Source organism: Patagioenas fasciata, chromosome 5 (assembly GCF_037038585.1).
Source record: "Patagioenas fasciata isolate bPatFas1 chromosome 5, bPatFas1.hap1, whole genome shotgun sequence".
NCBI lineage: Eukaryota > Metazoa > Chordata > Aves > Columbiformes > Columbidae > Patagioenas > Patagioenas fasciata.
In genome coordinates this window covers 64,358,881-64,381,706 of record NC_092524.1, presented here as the reverse complement: position 1 = coordinate 64,381,706, position 22,826 = coordinate 64,358,881, and the positions used below count along the sequence as shown (strand labels likewise).

Here is a 22,826-nt window from a genome sequence, read left to right as displayed (position 1 = left end):
AAAACTGTGGGACCAGCAAACAGAGATCCAATGTGATAGATGTATTTCCAGGTAAAAAAAATCCCACTAAATCAGGAACCAAACTCCTGGTAATTTCATATCAGCAATGCTGAGCTGCCTTCTTTCAAAGAATTTTGAGGTCACTCTCCATTGGTTCCTGGGTTGCTGCTCTCCAGATGGTCGGTTCTTGGTTGCAATTGTCTGCCACACTTGTTTTAAGCTGACATTTTGCTTAATTTATATGGGATTTTATTGCTCAGCATGAAAAGATGTGATTAGATAATGGAAACATGGACTGATTATTGTAGCCCTGTACCAGCATCTTGGTTTGGCTTTGCACCAGGGCTCAATTGAACACACAACTAAAAGCCAGAGGGAGAGAGGTACACGGCTGACTATTCACAGGGGAACACTGTACAGGGGCTATCGAGGTGTTTCTGCAAAAGAGGTTATGTGCCACCCACAAGCCATGTCTGGCTGAGGAGGCAGCTTGAATAGATGCTCAATTAGCAGTGCCAGCCGTGGTGTGCATGTAGAAGAAGCCTCTCCAGCAATGGTGAACCTCAGATCAGAAACCCTGGCCTGCATTTTAGGCTGAAATTTTGTTCTCAGGAGAGGGTTGGAGTCCTCCACTGCAGGGGAGAAATGACCAGGTCACCATAGTCATCCCTAAGGAGAAATTACACATCTCTTGAGTCCTCTGTGGCTTTCTAATAAACAACACAACAAGCTCATCTTCCTTTGGTGGATCCCCATGTGGATCTCAGCCACAAGAGTGAAGAATTTGCTGTTTGTTACATCTGAGCACAGATCACCTTGCATCTCTTTGGAATGTCAGGATAATACTGATTTTATGTGGCAAAGATCGACTGTTTGGAAAGCACATTTCCATATGTAAACGAACCCAATGATTGCTTAAGACTTTGTAGGTGGGTTTTCCCCTGCACTGGGAGGGCGGCTGCCTCACTCAGCCAGCTTGACAAGGTGTTTTGGCCACATGGCAAACAAAAGCAACTACTTTTTATACAAACTGCTTCAAGATGCGTTAGAAGTATGAGCTGCAACTTACAAATGAGGGATTAATCACATGAAACTTGTAAAGGGAATGAGATACACACAAAGTACCAGTGCGTTACTGAACGCTCTGAACTCAGGTTTAAGACAAAGCAGGTGGGGCCACCAAAGGTTGAAAATGAATAACCTGGCTGATAAAAATTCTTGTAGTCAAAATGTGGAACTGAATCAAAAGAAGGTGTAAACATGGTAGCCAGGCTGCTGTAACCAGAGGCAGGGAGCACTGCTGCAGTCTCTGCAGGTCCAGGGACAGGCATTTCAGTTATCTGCTGTTTACAGGAAAATGTTTTGCCAGATCAGGGCTTCAAAGAACAGGTGGGATTTATCCATGCAAAGGCAGTGCCTCTCAGTGAGGTTCTAGGTTCCTAATTTAAGCTGTGAGAGGAAGAGATGCTCAAAAAACACTGTTCGTCTGACCTATCTAGATGTTTAATTTTTTGGAAAGAATCTGCTTAGGCACACTATTGCATGTGTGCACACACAAACATGCTTTTTCTGTCTTTTTCTGTTGCTTTCAAAACAGATCTGGGTGATTAGCTGAGATGCAAAAAACACAGGTCAGGCACTGAAGGGTGAGCAGATGAACCCCAAATGAATGCTACATTGCATGGAGCTGTGACATGTGTGAGAGAAAGCATCCCGCACCAATGACAGAATCCAAGGGAATGGCAGGAAGATGTGCCAGGGGAGGTTTAGGTTGAACATTAGGAAAAGGTTCTTCACCCAGAGAGTGCTGGTCACTGGAACAGGCTCCCCAGGGAGGTGTCACAGCCCCAAGCCTGACAGTGTTCAAGAACGGACTGAACAACACCCTCAGACACATGGTGCGAACTGTGGGGTTGTCCTGTGCAGTGACAAGAGTTGGAGGCGATGATCCTTGTGGTTTCCTTCCAACTCAGGACATTCTATGATTCTATGATCTTTTCTCTGCGTGAAACTGCTCAGCGCTTTGCTTGCATCCAAGTGGGATGGTGCACACATCTTTTTTTTCCTATCACCCTGGTCCTTCGGATGTTCGAATGGGCAATACCAGTGTTATGAGCAGTGCTTGGCATTGGGTATGTGCAGGACAGATATGACGAGCTCTGGTTGGAGCTGGACATAGCCTGAAACAGATATGGGAGCACAGGGGAGACTTTTGGGGTGAAACCCCAGTTCAGCAGGTCACCAGGATACTAAGGCTGGCAGCATGTTGGGCTGGGGTACTGTCCCCTCTTTGTGACACCCATCTAGAGCTTAGCATCAATTTTTAAAGTATTTGAAAGCACTGAAAGGTTCTCTGCACCTCGCTGCTAATGAGATTTCAATGTAAGATAAAAGGAACCATGTCCAACCCAGATTAAACTTGCTCCTGAGTTATTTTTAGCTTACCTAAACTCTTTCAACCCTTTTGGTAAAACTCATCAAAATTCATCTCTACTAAAAGGATGTAACTTCAAAGAAGTCATATGCATTAAATGTCAACATGCTTTACTCTTATAAATCACAGTATCATTAAATCTAACATAAATTACAATGAGGAAGATTTAATTTCTCTTTCTTTAAAATGAAGGCTTTTCAGCAAGGGAATAAACTTTGCTTTTAAAATTATTTTTAAAGTAAAAGTTGGTACAGGAACTTTATTTTACACTATCATATTTGTATCTAATACTAAAGGCAAAAATGTAACACTCCATTGTTCTTATGAAAATGTGGAAATAGTAGCTTAATTCTGCTCACTTTACCACCCTCTTTTTGGATACACTTCTAATTTAAAGTATGGAAACTGAAAACGTTCCTTTAAAACTGGTTGTCATGGTTATAAAATCCCAAAAGAAATGATGTGCGTCTGCATTTGCTGAGCGAAACATTTATGGCATGATTTAGCAGGGGGAAAGAAAAAAAAAAAGCAACCACCCACCACAACCCATTTTCAATCTTGCTTATTACATTACTTGATAATAATTCATCACCCTCCCCAAAAAGCCTCAGAAAGGATTCTCACACATTTTTCACTGTCTGTAGTTCATTAGCAAATATCATATGGTGAGGGGTTAGTTCTGTCAAGTTCCAACAGGTTGGGGGTTTTTGTTTGTTTGTTTTCTTTAGTTGTCTTTGTTTCAAGCAAGCTTATCTGGAAATATGGAGTGTGTTAGACTACTAGACTACTAGCTTACTTTTACTGTCACAATAGATGTCTTGGATTCCCTCTGTGTTCTTTCTTTTTTTTTCTTTCCTTTCCTTGCCACAGTTGGAAAGTCATCTGCCTAGAAAAAACATCATCCTACTGAAGAAAACTGACTCTTTTGCAAAGCTGTTACACTGCCATGTGCGCCCAGGGTGAAGTTTCTCTGCCTTTTGAAGCTGTAAGTTTAATAGGAATGGGTCTGTGTTGAGCTGGGCCTTATCTCTTACAAGGATGCAGGAGTCTGCACATGTCTCAGAAGCAATGGTTTGGCACTTTTCATTTTTTACAGAGAAAAGCTGATTACATACACAATTAAAAAATATGCTGTGAAAGACTAAGGTAGCATTTTTTAATCTTTAGAAGGAAGGAGAAAGAGTGGGCGATCTGTTAGCTGGAGGACATCTCTGCAGCTCCTGGCTCTGCTTCATAAAGTAAATAGTAGATAAGGAGGATGAGGACTTACGTTATCAGATTGTAAACCACAAATTAGGTTCAAAGGGTCTGCTTAGACTAATTGATCCCAGGCTTTTCCTATACAAGAACTGCTGCTGGAGAAGGAAGTGTGGTGTCCCAAGCACGAAGCAGAACCCTTATGAGAAAGTTTAGAAAATCGTGACAGGCTGAGCAACTTCTGAAAAGCTGTGGATAATTCCAGACCCTTTGACCTTCCCCCACCCATGAAATCAGGGATGTCATTTTTCACTCTTCTGTTTCAGTGGAAAATTATTTCTAATGAATGTTTACCACAGTCGCAACAGAAGCCAGTAAATCATAGCATCTAAACGGAAGACTGTAACTGAAGGACAGTGGAAGCATCAGGGACAGAATTATGCTTCTCCAATACTTCTGCCTTCCTTCTTCCCATCTCAGCAAATGCAGAATATTGCCACCATTTGTGAGTCCCTGGATGCAACTCCTGATGAGGTTCTTAGGGACATGGTTTAGTGCTACTGGCAGGTTAACAGTTGGACTCGATGATCTTCAGGGTCTCTTCCAACTAAAATGATTCTATGATTGTTCATGTGTTGCATGATCAACAGTTTGCCTTTTCCCTTGCTGTCTATTGAGTAAGAAACTGGCTTTCCCATGTCTGCACCACCTCAACCTCATCCAGGCTCTGCTCAGCCTTGGCGGCTGGAATAAATATGATAAAGCTGGACAAGCAGCAGGGCTGTATCCATCCAGCTCACCATTTGCGGTCCCACTGGTACCTTCTGCTTCTCCTGCAGGGTACTGCCAAGTGGAGCTGACAGGTCTATGAATATTAGAACACATATATATGAAAAACAGCTAAATACATCCAAATTCTCATCCCATGTTGAATTGTGTCTGTTCTGAACTCTGGGATCTCACATAGCAATGTGCTATTCTTTGAGTAGTGTCTGTGTTACTGATTCATAATGTCATCCTAATGCCTCTGTATAAATAGACTGCAAGACTGATTAATCCATCAAGTCTGTCCGTCCATCTATTTCCTGCCTCCCTTCTTTTCTTGCCTGCGCTGTGTATCCCTAGCAGACAACAAATTGATCCAGTCTACCTCCTTACTCAGCCTTTCCTTATTCCCCTGATAATTGTTAGTAAATGGACTCAGCAGCCTCTCAGAGGGTCACCCTCTGCCCCATGACCTTCTCTCAGCTGAGACGGACCATCACACTGCTCTGCCTCTGCCAGCAAAGCCCTGCACTCTCCAGGGGCTGGCGACAGCCCGCTTCACTGCAATCAGATTAATTTGGAAGTATGTTACTTTCCTGGACAAAATGTCACAGAATTACAGAGGAGAGAGGTGGAAGAGGCTTATTAAATCGGTCGGTCCATCTTCCTGCCAATCAATGGTAGTTCCTGATAGTGCACGCTCCCAGCTCCAGTGATGTTTTAAAAGTGCCTCATGATGCGCTGCCGGTCCCTGCCCCTGAGGGCTCTTCACAGCTGGCACCATCCCATGGTAGCAGCACTGAGCCAGACACGGGTCCTACACCTGCCTCTGTGCTCCTGGCACATCGTCATTCCTCATTATTCCCACTTGTGAGCAGCACAAGCATACTCAGAAGACCTTCCTCCTGTTTGTTAAAGGAGGTGTTGAGTAGCACTAGTCCTTGCAGCAGCACTTGTGAAGCCAGAAGGTGCCTCAGGGATGCCACACTTCGCTGTTTATCAGGAAGGTCACCCCAATGTCTCAGTGAGCAGTTTCCAGTTGATGTAGCTGTGCTCTCCTTCATGCCAATAGGACAAGATAAAGATTGAGAGATTCAGACCCTTTGCTACGATGTTTAACCTGCCCTAGACTTTCTACCTTCTAAGCCTCTCCATGAGAGCCTATTTTAAAAGGATACTTTAAGTTGTGCTGGTCTAATGAGAAACAAATCTTTTGTATAGTCTGTATAACCTGGGAATTCCTGGAAATACCTATGACATTTGGACATCTTTGAAAGTTGGTGGGCTAGCACAGCACTTGGCTAACATGGCCCACTTTTAGTCTGATCTGACCACACAAGTCATTTCGGTGTGAGGTTGGCAGTGGATTCCTATCACCTGCTGCAGAAATGGTAGGACTGTTCCAACTGATGTCCCATCTCAGATTGCTTTTCCAACCTGGGAACCAGAAATGAGCCTTCCAGAAGCAGCAACCTGCCTCTTCTGATTTCAGGGACTCCCATCCTTGTTTTGGCAAGGAAAAAAAACCTGTTGTAAGAAGTTACCTGTAAAGGGTGCACTGATGTGAGGAAGGAGCCAGTCTGAACCAAGTCTGTCTCTGCCCTGTGCTCCTGGCCCATGTTAGCTTATACAAATTTATTGACGGATCCTAAATCAACGGGAGCATCAGCCCTGGAGAATAAATCTTCAGGCCAGTGTGTTGGATGGTGCTCTTGTAACAGAAATGAGATGTGAATATTTATTAACCTGTTTGCCTGGCTTTCAGGGCTTGTTTGGGTAGAGGTAATATGTACAGGTAAAGCAATTTGCAAAGCAAAATGGATGCTTTGTCTTCCCTAGGGCTTCAGCAATCTTGGGGAGTGATTTAGCATCTCAGCCAGCACCATTGCCACTTGCAGGGGTACAAGCCAAACCCTGTCTCAGGGGGGTGGAAGGAGTTTGGAATACCCATGAGGACCAGCCCAATGGATAATGACAGAAGTTGCCACCTCTCTCGGGCACAGCTGTACAACTACACAAATTGGTACTGCCAGCCAGTAACGAATTAACTCCTGCAAAAAAACTCACTCTTGCTTCATCCCTCTGTCTCCCTCCATAACGCCTGGCAGCTCCTTTTCCTGCGTGGCTCCCAGGGCTGGGATGCACAGCCTTGACGTGGTCCCAAACACCCACTTGGAAAAAGCTGCTGTGCTGACACTGGCAGCTTCCTATCTGGCAAAACCCAGCCCCAAGTACAAAAGACAAGCAGCAGGAGTGGTGTCTGCCAATGAGCTTTCAGTAATTGAATTTATGGCCTGTTCTACCAGTGCCTGCCATGAAGACTTTAAGCTGTCCTCCCTCCTGTGCTGTCTCCTCACCGCAGCTGAGAATGCTTTGAATTTTGCAATTGAAAAAAAAAGGTCAGCAATGGATCCTTCTCAGTGTAAATAGAAGGCATGTTTTCCCCAGAAAGCCTATCCCTACAGACAGCAACTCTTATCTATGGACAGCTAGACTGGGATGCTCTACACTCAAACTGAGTCAGTTCCACTCTGTCTGTCACAGCTGTAATTACCCCTCCACACTCTGATACCATCCCTGGCCAGGACAAAGCCTGTAGGGTCTGGGTCAAAGCATTTTGCAAGGCAACAGAAAAAAACCCAAACCTCCACCTGTTTCAATGTGCTTTGGTTTCTGAGCTGAAGGATTGTTGGAGCAACCATGGTTTCAAGAACATGTCAACCACATTGTGCATATTTATGTCAGAAAAGTCACTGGCACCTTGGCACAGGTGATTCTTTCTTTGGGGAATGCCACTTGTGACAAAGCTAATGAAGTATGAAGCAGAGAGAGGAAATGTCTTAGAAATTATTTAAGGTTCCAATTCAAACACTTCTACTCTACCCCAACCCCCCAGTCTTCATTTTTCATTTGGAATGTAATTAACATACAGATTTTTTTTTTAAGCAAAGTTACACATTTGCACCACGTAAAATAGAACATTTTAGGAACAAGAGGTTATTAACAAATACTTACCATCCACTTAGATAAAGTATTCCCTCTTCATCCCAATTTGCTTGGGAGAGGGAATTAGAAGCTACAGAATTTTATGTATGAGATGATACCTGTGCCCAGATCAGCTTGATTTATTTCCTGTTGTCTTCAGGCTGGTGAGGAGGAAGGCCAAGCATTGCTCCTATTGCTCTATATATAAGCTCTATTCTAACAATAGGTTCATACGTCTCCCCCATCCCCAAGCCACCTAAAAATAAGATTATGTTTTGCTTATTAATCTCAACAAATTGTGTTCTGCTTTGGCCAGGAAAATAAGAGCTATTGCTTTTACAGTGCCAAGAGAAGCTCAAGAGAAGTGACAAAACACACAAGATCAATAAAATGCACTTTTTATTCTGTATCAATGAAAATATAGCCACATGTAAATAAAGACGTGTGGAAAAAAGAAAAATCAACGTTGATCCTCCCTGAAGAAGTACAGTTCATTGTGCTAAAACCCATAATCCTTTGGGTTAGAAACAGTTGTCTGCCAATGCTTTAAAGTGACCCACATTTTCCTTGTTGTTGAATTTTAGCAAACAGAAAAGTGCAACAAGAAGCTTGCTACAGATTAACCAATTTCAATCAACCACACATGGCAATGATGTCCAAAAGTGACAGCGCCGTCACACGTAACCAAAGCATTCCCACACATTCCTCCTTGGTCACACGAGTGGTCAAGGGAGCATCCACTCTTTACGAACCAATGTGTGATCTTCCATTGAAAGATAGTTCGGTCCTTGATGTAAATCATGATCACTTTGCAGATTTTGGATATGGTAGCAGAGGTGCATTCCTTTTATAGCTATTCAGTTTCAAATGCTTTATTTTTTTTCTCTAGGTTTTTTATAAGCTTCCTGCTGTCAAAATACAGTTCTCAATTGCTTTTGTAGAAATAATCCTGAAAGACAGAGGCATTTAAAATCCCCCCAAATCCTCAGTATATTAACAACAGCAAAAAAGATAGCTGGGATTTTCAAAAATATCATCAGTAACATGAATGCCATTTGCATTGGCTAGTGTACAAAGAGCAGCAAGTAGTAACAAAAGAAACATTATCCAAACAATAACCCTTTCCCCCAATTTCTCCCTTGCAAAAAAGAGTTTTCCCAAAATATTTTTCCTTTCCACAGTCCAGTGTCTGTTAATCACATACATTCAAAAGCTGCAGTTACTCTGTAAATCAGTTTTTCCAACATGAGCTCTTAAAACCAGTTGTTTTGCCCAACTTCTCCATGAGGATTGCACAAACATGATTATACCAGCTGGCGCTTTTTCAGCTAACGGGACACCTTGAAATTTGAAATCAAAACTAAGGACCTCAGGGTAAAAAGGTGGCTTTAAAGCCCGTTATGCTTTGCTTGTGAAGAAAGCCTTGCTAATGTTAGTGGAACGAATCCCACAAACCAGAGATTAGCATTGCAGGATCGTCCCTGTTAGGTGCTCAGGGGTGCAGAGCAAGAGGTCGTGGCACAAGTGCGGGTCAGTGAGCGCTGGGCTGGCAATACGAGGCTGCCTGTTCCCAGGGAAAGCAAAGAAAAAACAGTGTATTTGCCATGCAGCTGCATTTCAGTGCAGAACAAGAACAAGAAGGTTATGCTTAGGATGTGTGCTCAGCACAGACCGGTGGGTACCTCACAGGGTGGGTTGGGGTGGCTTTTAGATTCAGCTTCTCTCTGTGCAGGTTTGTATAGCAGCTCCTGGCTCAGGTTAGTTTTCAGTTATCATTAGGGGTGAGGGGGCAAAGCCTAGGAAAAAAAGGCTAGAAAAACAGTACAATGTTTTGACTGTAATGAGGTCCTCTGTAATGACAATGATTTGTTTAGAAAAATCTCCGCCTGCCACTAATTTTGAGAATATTGTGAGAATGCTGTTACGAGGGTACTTCACCAGACACTATTGGGGATCTGGGGTTGCACAGAGACATATGCAAGATCATGCCCACCCCTCATCCCCTTTTCCTCCTATATTCCCCAGATTTATCTTCCTTTAAGAGCCTAGGATGACCAGTTGCCTAAACATGAGTGGGAACTCATAAGCATTTCAAAGGGACGGGGGAGGCAGAATCCTAGAACCTGTGACCAACCCCCTGTGGCCACCATGGAGCCAGGACTTTACCCTTCAAAACCTGGTCTGGGGTGGGGGTTACACTTCATGAATTCCTGCGCAAGCTGCTCCTCCCCTTCATGATGCTCTGCTCCACTCCACGTGTGGCTGGACATGAAGAAACACAAAGAGAACTCAAAAGCTGAGCATGTCAGACCATCTCTGAATCAGCAATGCTTCAATACACGGATGGCTGGGCAGAATGCAGAGTCTCACAGTACCTGGTGCACAACCTCCTGTCTTTGTCATAATCTCTCTGTGGTAGCAATAATAACTTTATTTTTAACCATGCTTCTCCCCAGAGAGTGTGCACAGCTTATGTACATATCTGGCTTGTACAAGGATATGCTAGACAGTCATGAATTTCGAGCAGTTACTTTGGATGGAAATTACTGACAGTTCAGACACAGAGAATAAGTCCTTTGGATTCAAATATGTATTAATTAAAAAGTGCCCTTTCCCTGATGGGTTCAGCTGACTTTTATGGCAATTTACCTTGCTGTTCCAATCTTCAAACACACCCTCTACATTTCTGCCTGCATTTACAATGCAGCATTTTGAAGGGCATGAAATCTTGGACCCATTTGCATTAGACGAGGGCCTGAAATTAAAATTCTGGTACCTGCAGTTCTCAGTTCTGAGAAAGCTCAGCCCACGCTGGAACTTGGTGTCTGGGTCCCTCTCTGAAAACTGGGATAGAGAAATTAATGGAAAGATTTCCACTGACCTTAATAGCAACATTTACACAGGATGTTTGAAGTCTGAAAATATTTACCTTCAAAACGAAGAACACAATTTAGAAGACCTGCTGAGACCACTTTACTGAACCACTGGGTCACTGGCTGGTATTTAAGCAGGACATTAACAAATCAGCCCTAACTACAATTCCTATTAGCATATTATTTCTTCTGAACACAAATAGCAAAACAGATCATTATCTCATTAAATCTGCTGATGCAACATTACCCAATCAATCTTCCCATTTCTACAAGTTGCTGGCTTAATAATCTAGGGAAGAAAAAAAGAAGTCAAGAAGAAAGAAGGCAAGAAAGGGAGAAAGAGAAAGAGAGAGGAAGGAAGGAAGGAAGGAAGGAAGGAAGGAAGGAAGGAAGGAAGGAAGGAAGGAAGGAAGGAAGGAAGGAAGGAAGGAAGGAAGGAAGGAAGGAAGGAAGGAAGGAAGGAAGGAAGGAAGGAAGGAAGGAAGGAAGGAAGGAAGGAAAAGAGAGAAAGGAAAGAAAATCCTTTTCATTGTGGAAAATATTCTGCTTCATATTATGTAGTTTTCAAACCACGCAGAAATTAACACAATATAGGCATTATACTTGTGTGTAAAAGCCCCAGCCAGGTACTGTTGGTTTCTTATATGCATAACAGCAGTAAATAGGTATGTAAAGTTTATTAAGCATATCATGTCTTAATTCATGTGACAGCAGTTTGCAGCACTAATGGGCTTTTGTTACATAAACTGTGCTGATAACACATTGGAGCTTTAGAGAGTTAGCAAGTGTATTTTTACTACTGGGATGTTTTCCTTAAAAAATATGGTGAACTTTTATCTCCACTGCATCCCTGCAAGCTGCAGGCTTATTGTGGTGTTTCATGTCCCTTACAGGGCTACAGATCTCTTAAAGAGCAAATAATCAGCTATCGGTGACAAGTAAGGAAGAGAACAAACCTATCCTATGAGAAATACTGCCATGCCAGCTTTAAGAACATCTTTGACTCGCTGTGAATCTAGTGGCAGGGGAAATACCTTGAGTTTAGTTGTGAAATTTGTCCATGACAGTAAAATAGTGCTAACTATTACCCTTAGGGAAACATATTTTGTGTGCAGTTTTCTGGGAAAGCTGATTAGCCAGTTCTGCACTCCACAGACACAAACCTTAGCTCCCCTTGTCTGAGTAGAGGGATTTTATTGGGTCAGTGAAAGGTACATTTACAGAGTTGCTTTGCACTTTAACGCTAATGAGCTTTTTCACTGGTATCAATAAATTCTGCCACTTGCATGTTTAGCATTCCTTTAGCATGCATTGCCAGATAAACCCTTTATTGTCTTTCTGGTAGCTTGCCCAATTCCCACAAGGCAGATTTTTAAAACTCAAATACTGTCTTATTGCTAGCTACTGCCTCTCCCACTTGATAAATTGAATTTACCACTTGATAAGAATTATGTAGTTGGTGGCACTCTGCCCTCCCTTTAAGTAAAAAACCAAACAAATAAGTGGCTGGGAATCTACAAAGCATCAATGGGCAGACAGAATAGTTGGGGGTGCCATTGCATCCTTGCATCCACGGTCTTTTTCTAAGAGCCACATTGTGGGCGGACGCTGAAGAACAAAAACCCTTCCATTATTAATTTCAAGAGAAGGATGTTCACACTGATGTACTGATGACCCCAAAGTGATGAGCTCTGAACATGCAGCGAGTGCAAGGGGGGTATTGGTATTCAAAAACTAACTTACTACTACTAAGTTATTACTAGTTTAGGTGACATTTCAGCTCTGTAATTTCTAAGTACCACCTGACTGAGCTTGTTTGTAATGCCGGGACTCCTAATTACACCTAAATAAAAAAAAAAGGGAAAAAAAAAAAGCTGTTGCCAAACAACATTTGATGATATAAGCGAAGAAGGCAGTAATTAATCCTGCAGGGACAACAGAGGATTAATTAGAAGCAGAGCACGAGTTTTGTTTTCCTTTAGAAGAAAAAAATGCAAATTTTTCCATGAGAGCTTGGGTAAGACACCCAATTTACAAACTGAACTGTGACCTCCGACTAATGGTCCTGGCAGCAGCCCTGAATGCAGCTGGATTCCCAATCAATCAGCCAGAACGTGCAGTGTACCGCACTACTCCTCGCAATGAGCCATCAGTGTCCTCTCCTGCCCCACCGGCTGGAGGAGGTGGACACCAGCACAAAAGGTGTTTTCTTCTTCTAGGAAAACAAAGTGATGACAGAGAAAAGAGGCACAGCAATTCAGGAAATTCTTCTGAAACTAAGCCCAGGGCAGAAAAGCACCTACGTGTCCCGGCACAGCGCTCATAGAAATGTCGGGCAGAGCCCCAAGGTCCGCCCGAGGACATGAAGAGGACTTTTACCTGCACTGTGTGGCATCAGTTCAAAGTGCCACTGGTGAAGTTCACCTAAGGTGTAACGAGAGGAGGAAACCAGAGGAAATAGATTATCTCTTGAGGTCCCTTCCAATCCCTAACATTCTGTGATTCTGTGAAATGGCCAAACACAGCAGACACTGGAGTGAGTGTGAAGCTGGTGTTGCACTTGAGTTCCCCTTCTCAAAGTGGCTCGGTAAAAACCACGAACACTCCACTCCCTGCTATTCTATGGGACACTGCACTGTTCAAGATTTTTCCAAAGGTCTGTAAATAGAATAAAAATTAAGGTTTGTTTAATAAAATAATGCGCTGAGAACAGCAGAAGGCTTTCCCTCTTATTCCTGATTTATTTGGAGACGTGCCACTAAGCCACAGATTGGAAAGGACTTTTTGAGTAACCCTGTGAGGCCTCAGGGACATGGAGAAGGTTACAGAGTTTGGAAAACTAGCTTTTCAGTTAAACCTTATAGGACCAGGAGTAAATCTTGGAATGTGTCTCTATCATCACCCTAGAAAAGGAGGGAATGAGCCTGGGAATGGGGCTAAGGCTGATCCTAAGGATATGCGTGAGCCCAATGGATGTGCCCAGGCCCTTTAGACAAGCACAGGCCATTTCAGCAATGGTGTCCACCCACTGACAGTGAGTGGAACCGGCTGAATGCAGGGAGGTGAGAGTCACCTCCAGATCCACCCACTAATGAGAAACCTACTTGTCACTGCCCTTCACGTGATTCCTCTGCCCTTGGATGTGCATGTCTGCCAGTACAACACCGAAAACCATATCAAATGCTATTAATTTTTGGATGGCATCTTCAGACACCATAATCACATTGAACTGGGTTGAGGTAGAGGTTGGAACAGGGAGTGGGTGTTGCTGATGCACTCATATTAGCTTGCTGCTTCCAGAAACTGCGTGATCACTGAGACATCTTCCTCAAGTGTGGACGTTACCTTAATTTCTTTATATGCCGTAGTTTTAGAACATGCCAAATTTCTCTGGTGTCTGTTATCTTGAAAATTGGCACCACATTCCTCAGTGTGGTATTTAAATTGAAAACCAGACAATAATAATAAGTAAGATTTGTGCTATTAAAACCTACAGAACCACTGAATGACAAAACAATATAGCTTGGAAAGGACCTTTTGGAAATCATTTGGTTCACCTGTCCTGCTCAAATCAGGGTCAGCTTCAAATACAGAGTCCACACACTGATGCTACATGGTTTGGATACTGTATGCCCCCTTCTGAGAGGTCTTTGGCAAGCTGTAAGAGCTTTGGCTCATCTAAAGTCCACATTTTCCCCTAAGGCCATCTATATTTGACTGTCCTCTAACGGCCCTTCCCTGTCCCACAGTTGTCACCCCAGAAAGGGCTGCCAGCCTAATCCTTAAATGCCACCTGAAGGGAAGAGAGTCTGCCAGCTTCTAAATAAATAAATTACGAAGGCACAAACAACCACTATGCAGAGACTAATAAGTATTGACTTCAGTGGAATATTGTCACCATTTTTGGACACCATTCCTTACATGCTTTCTTCTCCCTCTCCCCTCTCTCCTCCCATCGCACGGCACAGAGCCAGGGCTCTGCTGTGCCTGGGCAAGCACCTGATGGTCGGTCACTCTCTGTCTACCTTGGAAGCTCTTTAGTACAATTTTACCCTTTGTTGGGCATTTCCAAGCCTTGGCCTCTTTCCACTGCACGACACAGCTCAGCAATAAAACTAACATCCTCAGTGCCCCAGAGCATCCAAAGATCCCAAATAGGGGGCAGTATACCACAGTCCAAAAACTGACTGGCGACTCTCCACTGTACTTTGGTGTTGTGGATCATGATGAAAAGTAGCACAACTGTTATATACCTGTGAAAATGGGGGTTCCTGAACTATCCTGCCATGGCATTGGGGTAAAACATCAAAAACCTGATCACCACTGGCCAAGAAATGAGCATCTAAGTGTCTTTACGGACCTGTCATTAGCAATATTGGAGCTAAACATTTTGGTTTTGGCTGCAGGCTGAGACATTTCTATGTTTGCTGTACAGACAGTCACACTTGTATGAACGTGCTGGAAAGGTGGTAAGTGGTCCCTTTTAGAGGCACCTTGTTATACAAACAAGATCAGGCTGGGAGCTTGAGTTATGGGTTGGATTCACTTCATTTACCCTCTAACAGTCTACAAATCAAATGTTCAATCTAAACTCCACAGTAAAGGATGAGAGACTGGCACTACCAGAGCACAATTTATCCCACCTGTCTGAAACACCTGTCTTCAATGAGCCAGAACTGAGTCGCCATTCCAAATGGATAGGTATATATATACATACGGTGTGTCTATACATCCTTTGCAGGTAGGCAGAAATCCGCTCTGCCATTGCTTGGTTTGAATCTGCTCTGAATCACATAGCACACAGTCATGTCACTGAGGGGGGCTGGCTGAGCCCAACTTAATAGAAAATCCTTTTTGTAGGGCTTTTAATTAAGGCTAATTGATGTATTTGTGGCAGACAGCCAGATACCGAGTTGGTGCACACCAATAGTCTCAGACTGTGGGCCAATCAAGCTTACATCTCCAAGCAGGAAATAATGAAGAAATGCTCTTATCTGCTTTACAATGGATAAAAAGTTTGTGAGAATATTGGCCCAGATGCCTGGTACCACCTGCCTTGCATCAGAAGGCTGATTAACATAACAAAATTAATTAACAGAATCTATTTATCCTGGCCTGGTCAAGCACTTTTTGAATGCTTCTATCATTTGAGTATTCAAAATCAATATATGCCTTCTTGTCCCACTGTGCAATACAAGGTCAATTTTCTGTATGACTGAACGCATCCTCAGTAAGGATGATTTTGTTTGTCATTTGTTAGGTATCACGAAGCTGTTCTTTGCACAATATTCTTTATGTCAGTACGTAAGTAAATTTTCTGCTTTTGTGTCAGAAATAGTATGGACTTCTTGTCTATTTTAGTGCCATTCAGCACTTTGCTTTAAGAACGTATTTGATTTTGAAATGTGCTATAGCACATTAAAACCAACAAAAAATGTAGAGATCATGTTATTCATTTGTACCAAAACAATAAGTAGAAAATTATACAAAATATTCCCAGATGTGGAAATCTAGATGGATCAAACTTTTTCTCCCTGTAGGTTCCATGGGAAAGAGCTGCTCTGGTGGCAAAGACGTAAGTGAAGGCCTGAGGCCATCCAGAAAAAGGGGTAGTGTCAACTTTTCTATTTCATTCCTTAACTTTCCAGAAGGAAACCATTGCAGATCCAGAAGTGTCATGAAAAATCCAAACTACTGCTGTTTAGTGCTCACAGCTCTCACTGCAGCTCAGGACAGGAGAGTCCCACTTCTCAAACCCTCTCTGACAAGTATGTTAGCAGCAAGATTATAAAGCAATATAGATCCCATAGACCTGAATATATATGTCAACACGAGTTTCTTGTACAAAAACAAACAAACAAACAAAAGAAAAATAAAGAAAAAAAGCCTTTAGATACAGCCTATTAAAAACAACAGTAACAAAACCTGTTAAAACCCTTTTCTGTAGGAGAACAGTATTTGAAGACTTTTTTTTAAAAAACAGGCATCACTTTGATGCCAACTCAGGAGAAAAAAAATTTATTTTACTAAAAAATCTGTCCAGTTCAGGCATTAAAAAAATAGGTTTGGTTTTCTAAATCATTAAAATCCAAGTAAAAAAGTGTCGATTCATTATAACATATCTCTCTACATCCTCACTCCCAAATTCCACATTAAACCTTTGGCTTTTTATTTTCCCTTCCAGTTCAGGACGTCTTTCTCCCCCAAAAGCCTTCAAGCTATTTCATGAACACAACATCTGTTTTCTGACCCATGCAAATGATTTTGTCTGTATAACGGTCTCAGTTACTTCCAGAGCAACTGCTCACAGCTTGCAAATAGTACAACATTATTTCTGCAGCTGCCAGTTCTCTAAAATTCTCCTGGGATCCAAAGTTACTATTTAAGGTTCAATATGATCAGCACATTCAACCTCCAGTTAACACATGTGTAACAAGCTTGCTTTCCACGTGGTGGTAAACGAAGATTGAATTTGAATCTAGCAATGAGCCCAAACATCAGTGCCAGCAGCACTGCGTCCCTATAATTGTGCTGTTTCTCCAGAACAGGGAGAAGGAAAATGTGCAAAGCTTAAGTTTGTCACTTCCAGAGTCAGCTCTGCTCTACCCCCTGTCCCCTGGCAAAGACAGAAAGATGGAAAAAAAGACTCACAAATACAAATTCAGAAGAACTGAACCTTCACTACAACAATTAATTGTTTTTTTCAATTATTATCCTGAAGTGCTGTTCTATCTTATATATGTCATATTACACACACACACAAAAAAAAATAAATGCTATTAAAGGTATTCTAGTTCATTTGCTTTGGAAAGAGTTTACTTTTCTGTACATATCTTATTTCTATTCCAAAGTCTGGAAAGATAAAATCCACTTGTGTGCAGGTAAAATGCTTTAAACGCACAGAGCACAAGGTTAAGTGCTAAGAATGCTGTTCCCAGCACAGGCCAGGAACATCTGTACAGGTATGGGAAGGGAAGGGAAGGGAAGGGAAGGGAAGGGAAGGGAAGGGAAGGGAAGGGAAGGGAAGGGAAGGGAAGGGAAGGGAAGGGAAGGGAAGGGAAGGGAAGGGAGAAGGGAAAAGGGAAAGGGAGAAGGGAAAAAGGAAAGGGAGAAGGGAAAAGGAAAAGGGAGAAGGGAAAAGGAAAAGGGAAAAGGGAAAGGGAAAAGGAAAAGGGAAAGGGAAGAAAGGGATGCAGCCAAGAGCTCCCTCCACACAGCACATAGCTGCTTGAGTACTGGCTTGTGTGGCAGAGATACGTTTACGTCCTTCGTGACTATATGTGGTTGCTTTCAGTCAAGCCTGAACTACAAGACGAGGACTCATGCTGCTTTAACAGAAGAGGAACGCCCTGGTGGGCAGCACCCTCGATCACATCATGCACAACCGCGAGGGGAATGGGAAGGCTGAACCAGTGCCTTGGTAAAGACTCCATGAAACAACATGTAATGTCCCAATCGTGAAATTTTTGGAGGCAAAGTGCTTCAGAACTGCACAAGCCAAATTTTCAGAGCAATAGCCACCAGAGTCAAACCCAAAAATTTGGCCTCTGGCGGCAACCCCAGCACACAGCCCATCTGCAAGCTGCATCTATCGTGTTTGCAAGACACCCATTGTGCTACTGTCCTGTGCAGAGTGCAAGCTGGTTCTACTGAACTTGCAATGGACAATTTTGGAATATCAGAGTCAAAGCAGCACTAGGAGAAGTGGACCTCAAAACACTGTATTTGTGTAATGAACTTGGTTTTTTACATTATTTATAGCTTTTAGCCACTGTGCATTTTAACCAGTCGAGTTGCACTTGAATTGTAATAGACATTCTGGTGTCAAATAATTTTCAAGGTAAGATTAATCCAGTTACATGTTTTCTCATTGTAAAGGGGCACAAAATTACACCTGACTTGCAAGATAAACCTAAAAAAAACCCAAACAACCCATTGCATGCCACGCAGTTCTACATAGAATTAATATCAGTTACAGAGAAAGAAGTCCCTCACAAAGGCAGAGGAATACCATTAAGGTTAAAGCTTTCTAACAAAGTCACCTCCACTAACCTGCTGGGCCTTTTGCAGCATCATATCATGGCATATTCATGCATTCAAGGAACTTTTTACCAAAATCTGGCCCTTAGACAGCCTGCGTGACTCAGCTACTCACTGGGCAGCTCTGGGCGGTTGCTGTGTCTGCCTCAACCAGCAATCCAAGTCAGGCAGGAATGGTCAAATCTTCATAGCGTGGCACTTAAGTTGTACCTAGAAGGTCTGTACATACTCGAGCAGCATGCAGCAACCCTGTAACTCCTTAACCCTACACCCCTCGACTCCTTCAGAGTCTCAGGGTAGGATTTAGAGTAGGACCTTGAGGGTCCTGCTGTTTTGTAAGCACAGTTTGCCCTTGCAGATCAAAATGTGGCTGCAGTTACAGATTTGTACTTGTGTGAGAACAGCAGCTGCAAAATACAGCTGCAACTTTTGATAGTGGCAAGTGCAGCTGTGAAAAACTATATTAAGCAGGCAGCTGAACCACCAGGCTTTGGGAAGAATTCTCCCTTTCAGTGGCTTTTTATTCTTCCTTTTTTTGTGTGTGTGTGTCTATGAGATCCTAAAGAAAGGAACTACAGAAGGGGCAGAAACAGGCCAGGAACAGTAAAAGAGGAAGACTATCCAAAAAAGCCTCTCAATTGACACAACAGAAGCAATGACTTCTTTGGCTTTCTTATGCACTTTTTTGGGTTTATAGGTTTGGATTTCACAGTAGAAGCTGTGTTCACCCTAAGATGAATGTTCCCAATTGCCATTACTGCAAATGATGGTTTGGGGTGTTGGGTTTTTTTTTAGTTTTTCAGGAAATTATTTAGTTTAGTTTCCTAACGTTAATTAATGGATCCAGTATTTGCATCTGGTAAGGATGTTCACTAATTATAAACATGTCTTATATTTACCTGATGGATAGCGATGCCTTGTGGCACACGTATGTTTCACTCCAGGCACTTTTAGAAAACATGGGATCTTGATGCAAGGAGCCACTGCAGTCTTCTGGACTGGCCTCAAGTTGTACCAATTAACATCTCTGAGGCTGCAATGGCCATTTCTGCTGTGCATCAAGTGTTTCTGGTTTCAAAACCAGTGCAAATGGAGAGGTAATAAAGCCACCACACTCAGGTGCAGACCCAGGCAGAGTCCAAAATCTCAGCTCCAAACAGGAGAACAAAGAGGATCCAGTGTAAGAGCCTGCCCTGCCGCAGCCCCGTGAAGCCAGCAGCACCGTGGGGAGGGCCATGCCCCAGCCCAGGTGGTGGAGATGGGGTCTGAACATGGTTCAAGACAGAGAGATGCTGAAGGGAGCCAGCGAAGAGGGTCAGAGCATCTGATAGAGACCTAAGGGCCTTAGTACATGCAACAACTGGCTGTGTGGGCACTGCAAGCCTGCTCTTGAAGTGTGTCGCCTCCATGCACTGAAACCTTCCATCAGTCCAAGGCAAGAGCACTGAGCAGCACTCTAGGGAGGACTTCATCTCCCCAACACACCCACCACTCTCCCACTCAAGTGCCTTGGACTTAGGGAATTTCATCTTGACAGCTTATTTTCTGTCTTTCTCAAATGCAGGTGCAGATGGATGGACACCCTCAGAAGAAAGAGGAGGGGAATCAACTGCAGCCTTTTGACTTCATGCTTTCAAACCTGCTCAGATGGCTCCAGAGGAGCTGAACTACGATTGTCCTCTTCCTTGCCCAGACCTTGTACAAAGTCTTTCTGTCAGGAGCAATGAGGCGGGGAGAGCAACCTCAACCCTGCAAAAACGGGACATGCTAATGAAGATACTGACAGAACCGGACACCATCACTGAGTGCTGCAAAGAGAATCTACATAATGTTACTCTAACAACTCAGTAAAAATGACATCAGTAAAAGGAGGCTTTCAAGAAAGAAGTTACCCCCAAACACACAGGGAGTGCAGCTGGAAGAGTTTCTGTTAGTTTCATTTTGTTACATAAATCGTCATTATTATTTCTTACTTACGATGTTAAAAGAGCAGAAGGATACTTGAAATAAAAGGCAGTGCATGCAGGACACCCACATGAATAAATGCCAGTGATCCACTCCAGCACCAGACATGGTGCCCTTCCTTGGCCACTGAGCTGAGCCCTCCTTTTAGGAGGAGTAGGGGAATTCATCACCAAATATACAGAATATTGTAATGGAATGACACCAGGAAACAGTACTAATTGGAGTCTGAATGTGTCCTCCACATCATGTTAATCTACTGTTTAACTTGGCAGAAAAGACAGTGAGGAAATAAAAGCTCAATTTACCCAGCCTGAGATCAAAACTGTCATGGCAATATTGGCAGGTTAGACCCTGATTCTTTAAATAGTACATTGCCTTTGTTAAACAAAAGTCATTCTTTTATTACATAATAGAGATTATAAATAAATGTAAAGTGTGCATGCAGTCAACTGCATATTATACAAGCAATATCTATGTTAATAATTGTTTTCTTTGGCAGGCCAGAATCCAGCTGGACATGCAATATTTACATATCAAAATCCTTGGTGTGTTCAAGTCATATTGGATGCAAGTGAAAATATATATGTATATATATTTACCGTATACACACTCACATATATATGTATAAAGGTATATATACACCTCTGCATATATACTGTATACATATATACACATAGGTATATGCTAAAAGTGGATTTCATCTTTTTCTGATTCAGGTGATGCAGGCCTTGAAACACTAAAAATATCTTGACAGGGTATCTGGGGGGGCTGCTGGGGTGATAAATGAGACTTGGGGGAAGAGATCTGGGGTACGTTCTTTTCGGACAATATTTTTAAAATTTCTGCCACCTGCTTCTCAAGGGCAGTCATCCTACTGCTTAGCAGCTGGATATCTTCTTTGAGTTCGTGCTTGACTTCCTGCAGCGTGGTTTGTAAGGCCTGCTCAGGAATAGGGTAGAAAGGATGCCGAGCATCAGCCTGAATGGGGCTGTGCTCCAGGGGGCTGCGAGTCTCACCAGCTTTATCCAAGCGAAGGTCACTTTTTGTTATTCCACTGTCACAAGAGTCTGTTTTCCTCAGTGGGTTTTTATTTACACCATTCTCCGAGTCATTGCACTTGGGGTCATCAGACAGCAACCCCATGGACTCAGCCTTCGTGACGTTGTTCCAGTCCTCCTTCTTCTCCTCGTGGGTCCCCATCGTGTTCTTCAGTCGTAGCCACCCTTTCCCATTCCCATTTTTCATCCGAATGGGACTGTTTACTTTCAGACATTTTTGGTCTCCATTTCCATTTGGCTTGAGTTCCATCGCGTCCCTGTTGTTCTGCTTCACAGCCTCACTGGTTTTCATGTAAGCCAGAGATGTCTGGATGGGGGTGATCTGAGACACGGTGACCACGCTGGTGCCTGTGATGGAGGCCCCATTCTGCACGCTCCGGCTTTCCACTTGAAGCTGGTTCCTTTCTGGGTCAATGTGGGTTGAGCCTTGATTACGCATCTCCTTTTGCTGCTTGAATTTCTGGAAGAGTTTCCTCACGGGGTGGTCCACAGGGATGCTCAGCGTCACCTCGTTCTTCTGGCGCAAGCGCTCCTCTTCTTCCTTCTTGACATCGCTGATTTTCCGGAAGATAATCTATATGGGATATAACCACAACAGAGTCAGTACCCAAAGGACATCACACGTTACTGGGAGATGGGGGAAGCACACACCCCCCTTAAGAGAACAACCATTTCTCCTTCTTTTCTATCTAAATTTATTGTAGTGAATTTATATGGAGCTGATTAAAACATGGTAACCTCAGGTATATGCCACTGTGTAGCTGGAATACATATATATCCATGGACACACTTGCTTAAAAGTATAGATTAAAAGTGGGTTTCACTTTTATTTTTGATGAAAAAGTTAGAGCCTTGAAGAACTAAAAATATCCCAACACCAAGAGAAGGAAAAAGACTGAATAAAGAGAAGGAAGAATGTGAGTAAGAACTCAAATACCGTGACACTTACCTGCCCATTAGTCCCACTCACACCTGCTCCATCACTAGTACAGATCAAAAGGAAACAAAAATTCAGTGGAGACTACATGGCTGTAAGTTTAACTCAATATACACACCCTTCCAGAGACTGGAAAATCCAAATCTGCCCAATACTTTTTAGCTCTGCTTATTGCTAGTTCTTGAACAGTGGCTGGAGGGTGCAATTAGGTTCCCCATGTGCCGAGTTGTGTGGCTTCAAGCAGCAACACAAGCATTTCCTGGAGAGTTTATATCTCTAATATGTGTGCATGTAGTGGGAGCACCATGGAGAAGGACCGTAACAGCAGTGTGCAATCATAAAACCCAGCAATATATCACCATTTTGTGATGTCATGCCATTTAATGCTGCAGTTATTTCACCCTGCAGTATCTGTCAGGTCTCTGTAGAAAAAGGAATTTGAGCCTCAAGCTGTGGAAGGATCCACACAGTAAAAATCTTCCTTTTGATTTTATGCATGTTATTCATATGAAATATCTTTTTTTTTTTTCATCCTGTTCATCCCGTTTTCTTGAATGTGGGACTGAGGAAGG

At 42.9% G+C, this 22,826-nt stretch overlaps 1 protein-coding gene across 1 annotated transcript in view; it reads right to left on the bottom strand.

The window, feature by feature from the left end:
- Positions 1 to 7,763: 7,763 nt before the first annotated feature.
- The window catches only part of KCNH5 (potassium voltage-gated channel subfamily H member 5), a 169,633-nt gene continuing 154,570 nt past the window's right edge, over positions 7,764 to 22,826 (bottom strand). The window contains exon 11 of the mRNA XM_065839182.2: positions 7,764 to 21,891. Within this exon, the coding sequence (XP_065695254.1) occupies positions 20,944 to 21,891 (948 nt within the window). The 3' untranslated portion in view covers positions 7,764 to 20,943. The remainder of the gene's footprint in view (positions 21,892 to 22,826) is intronic.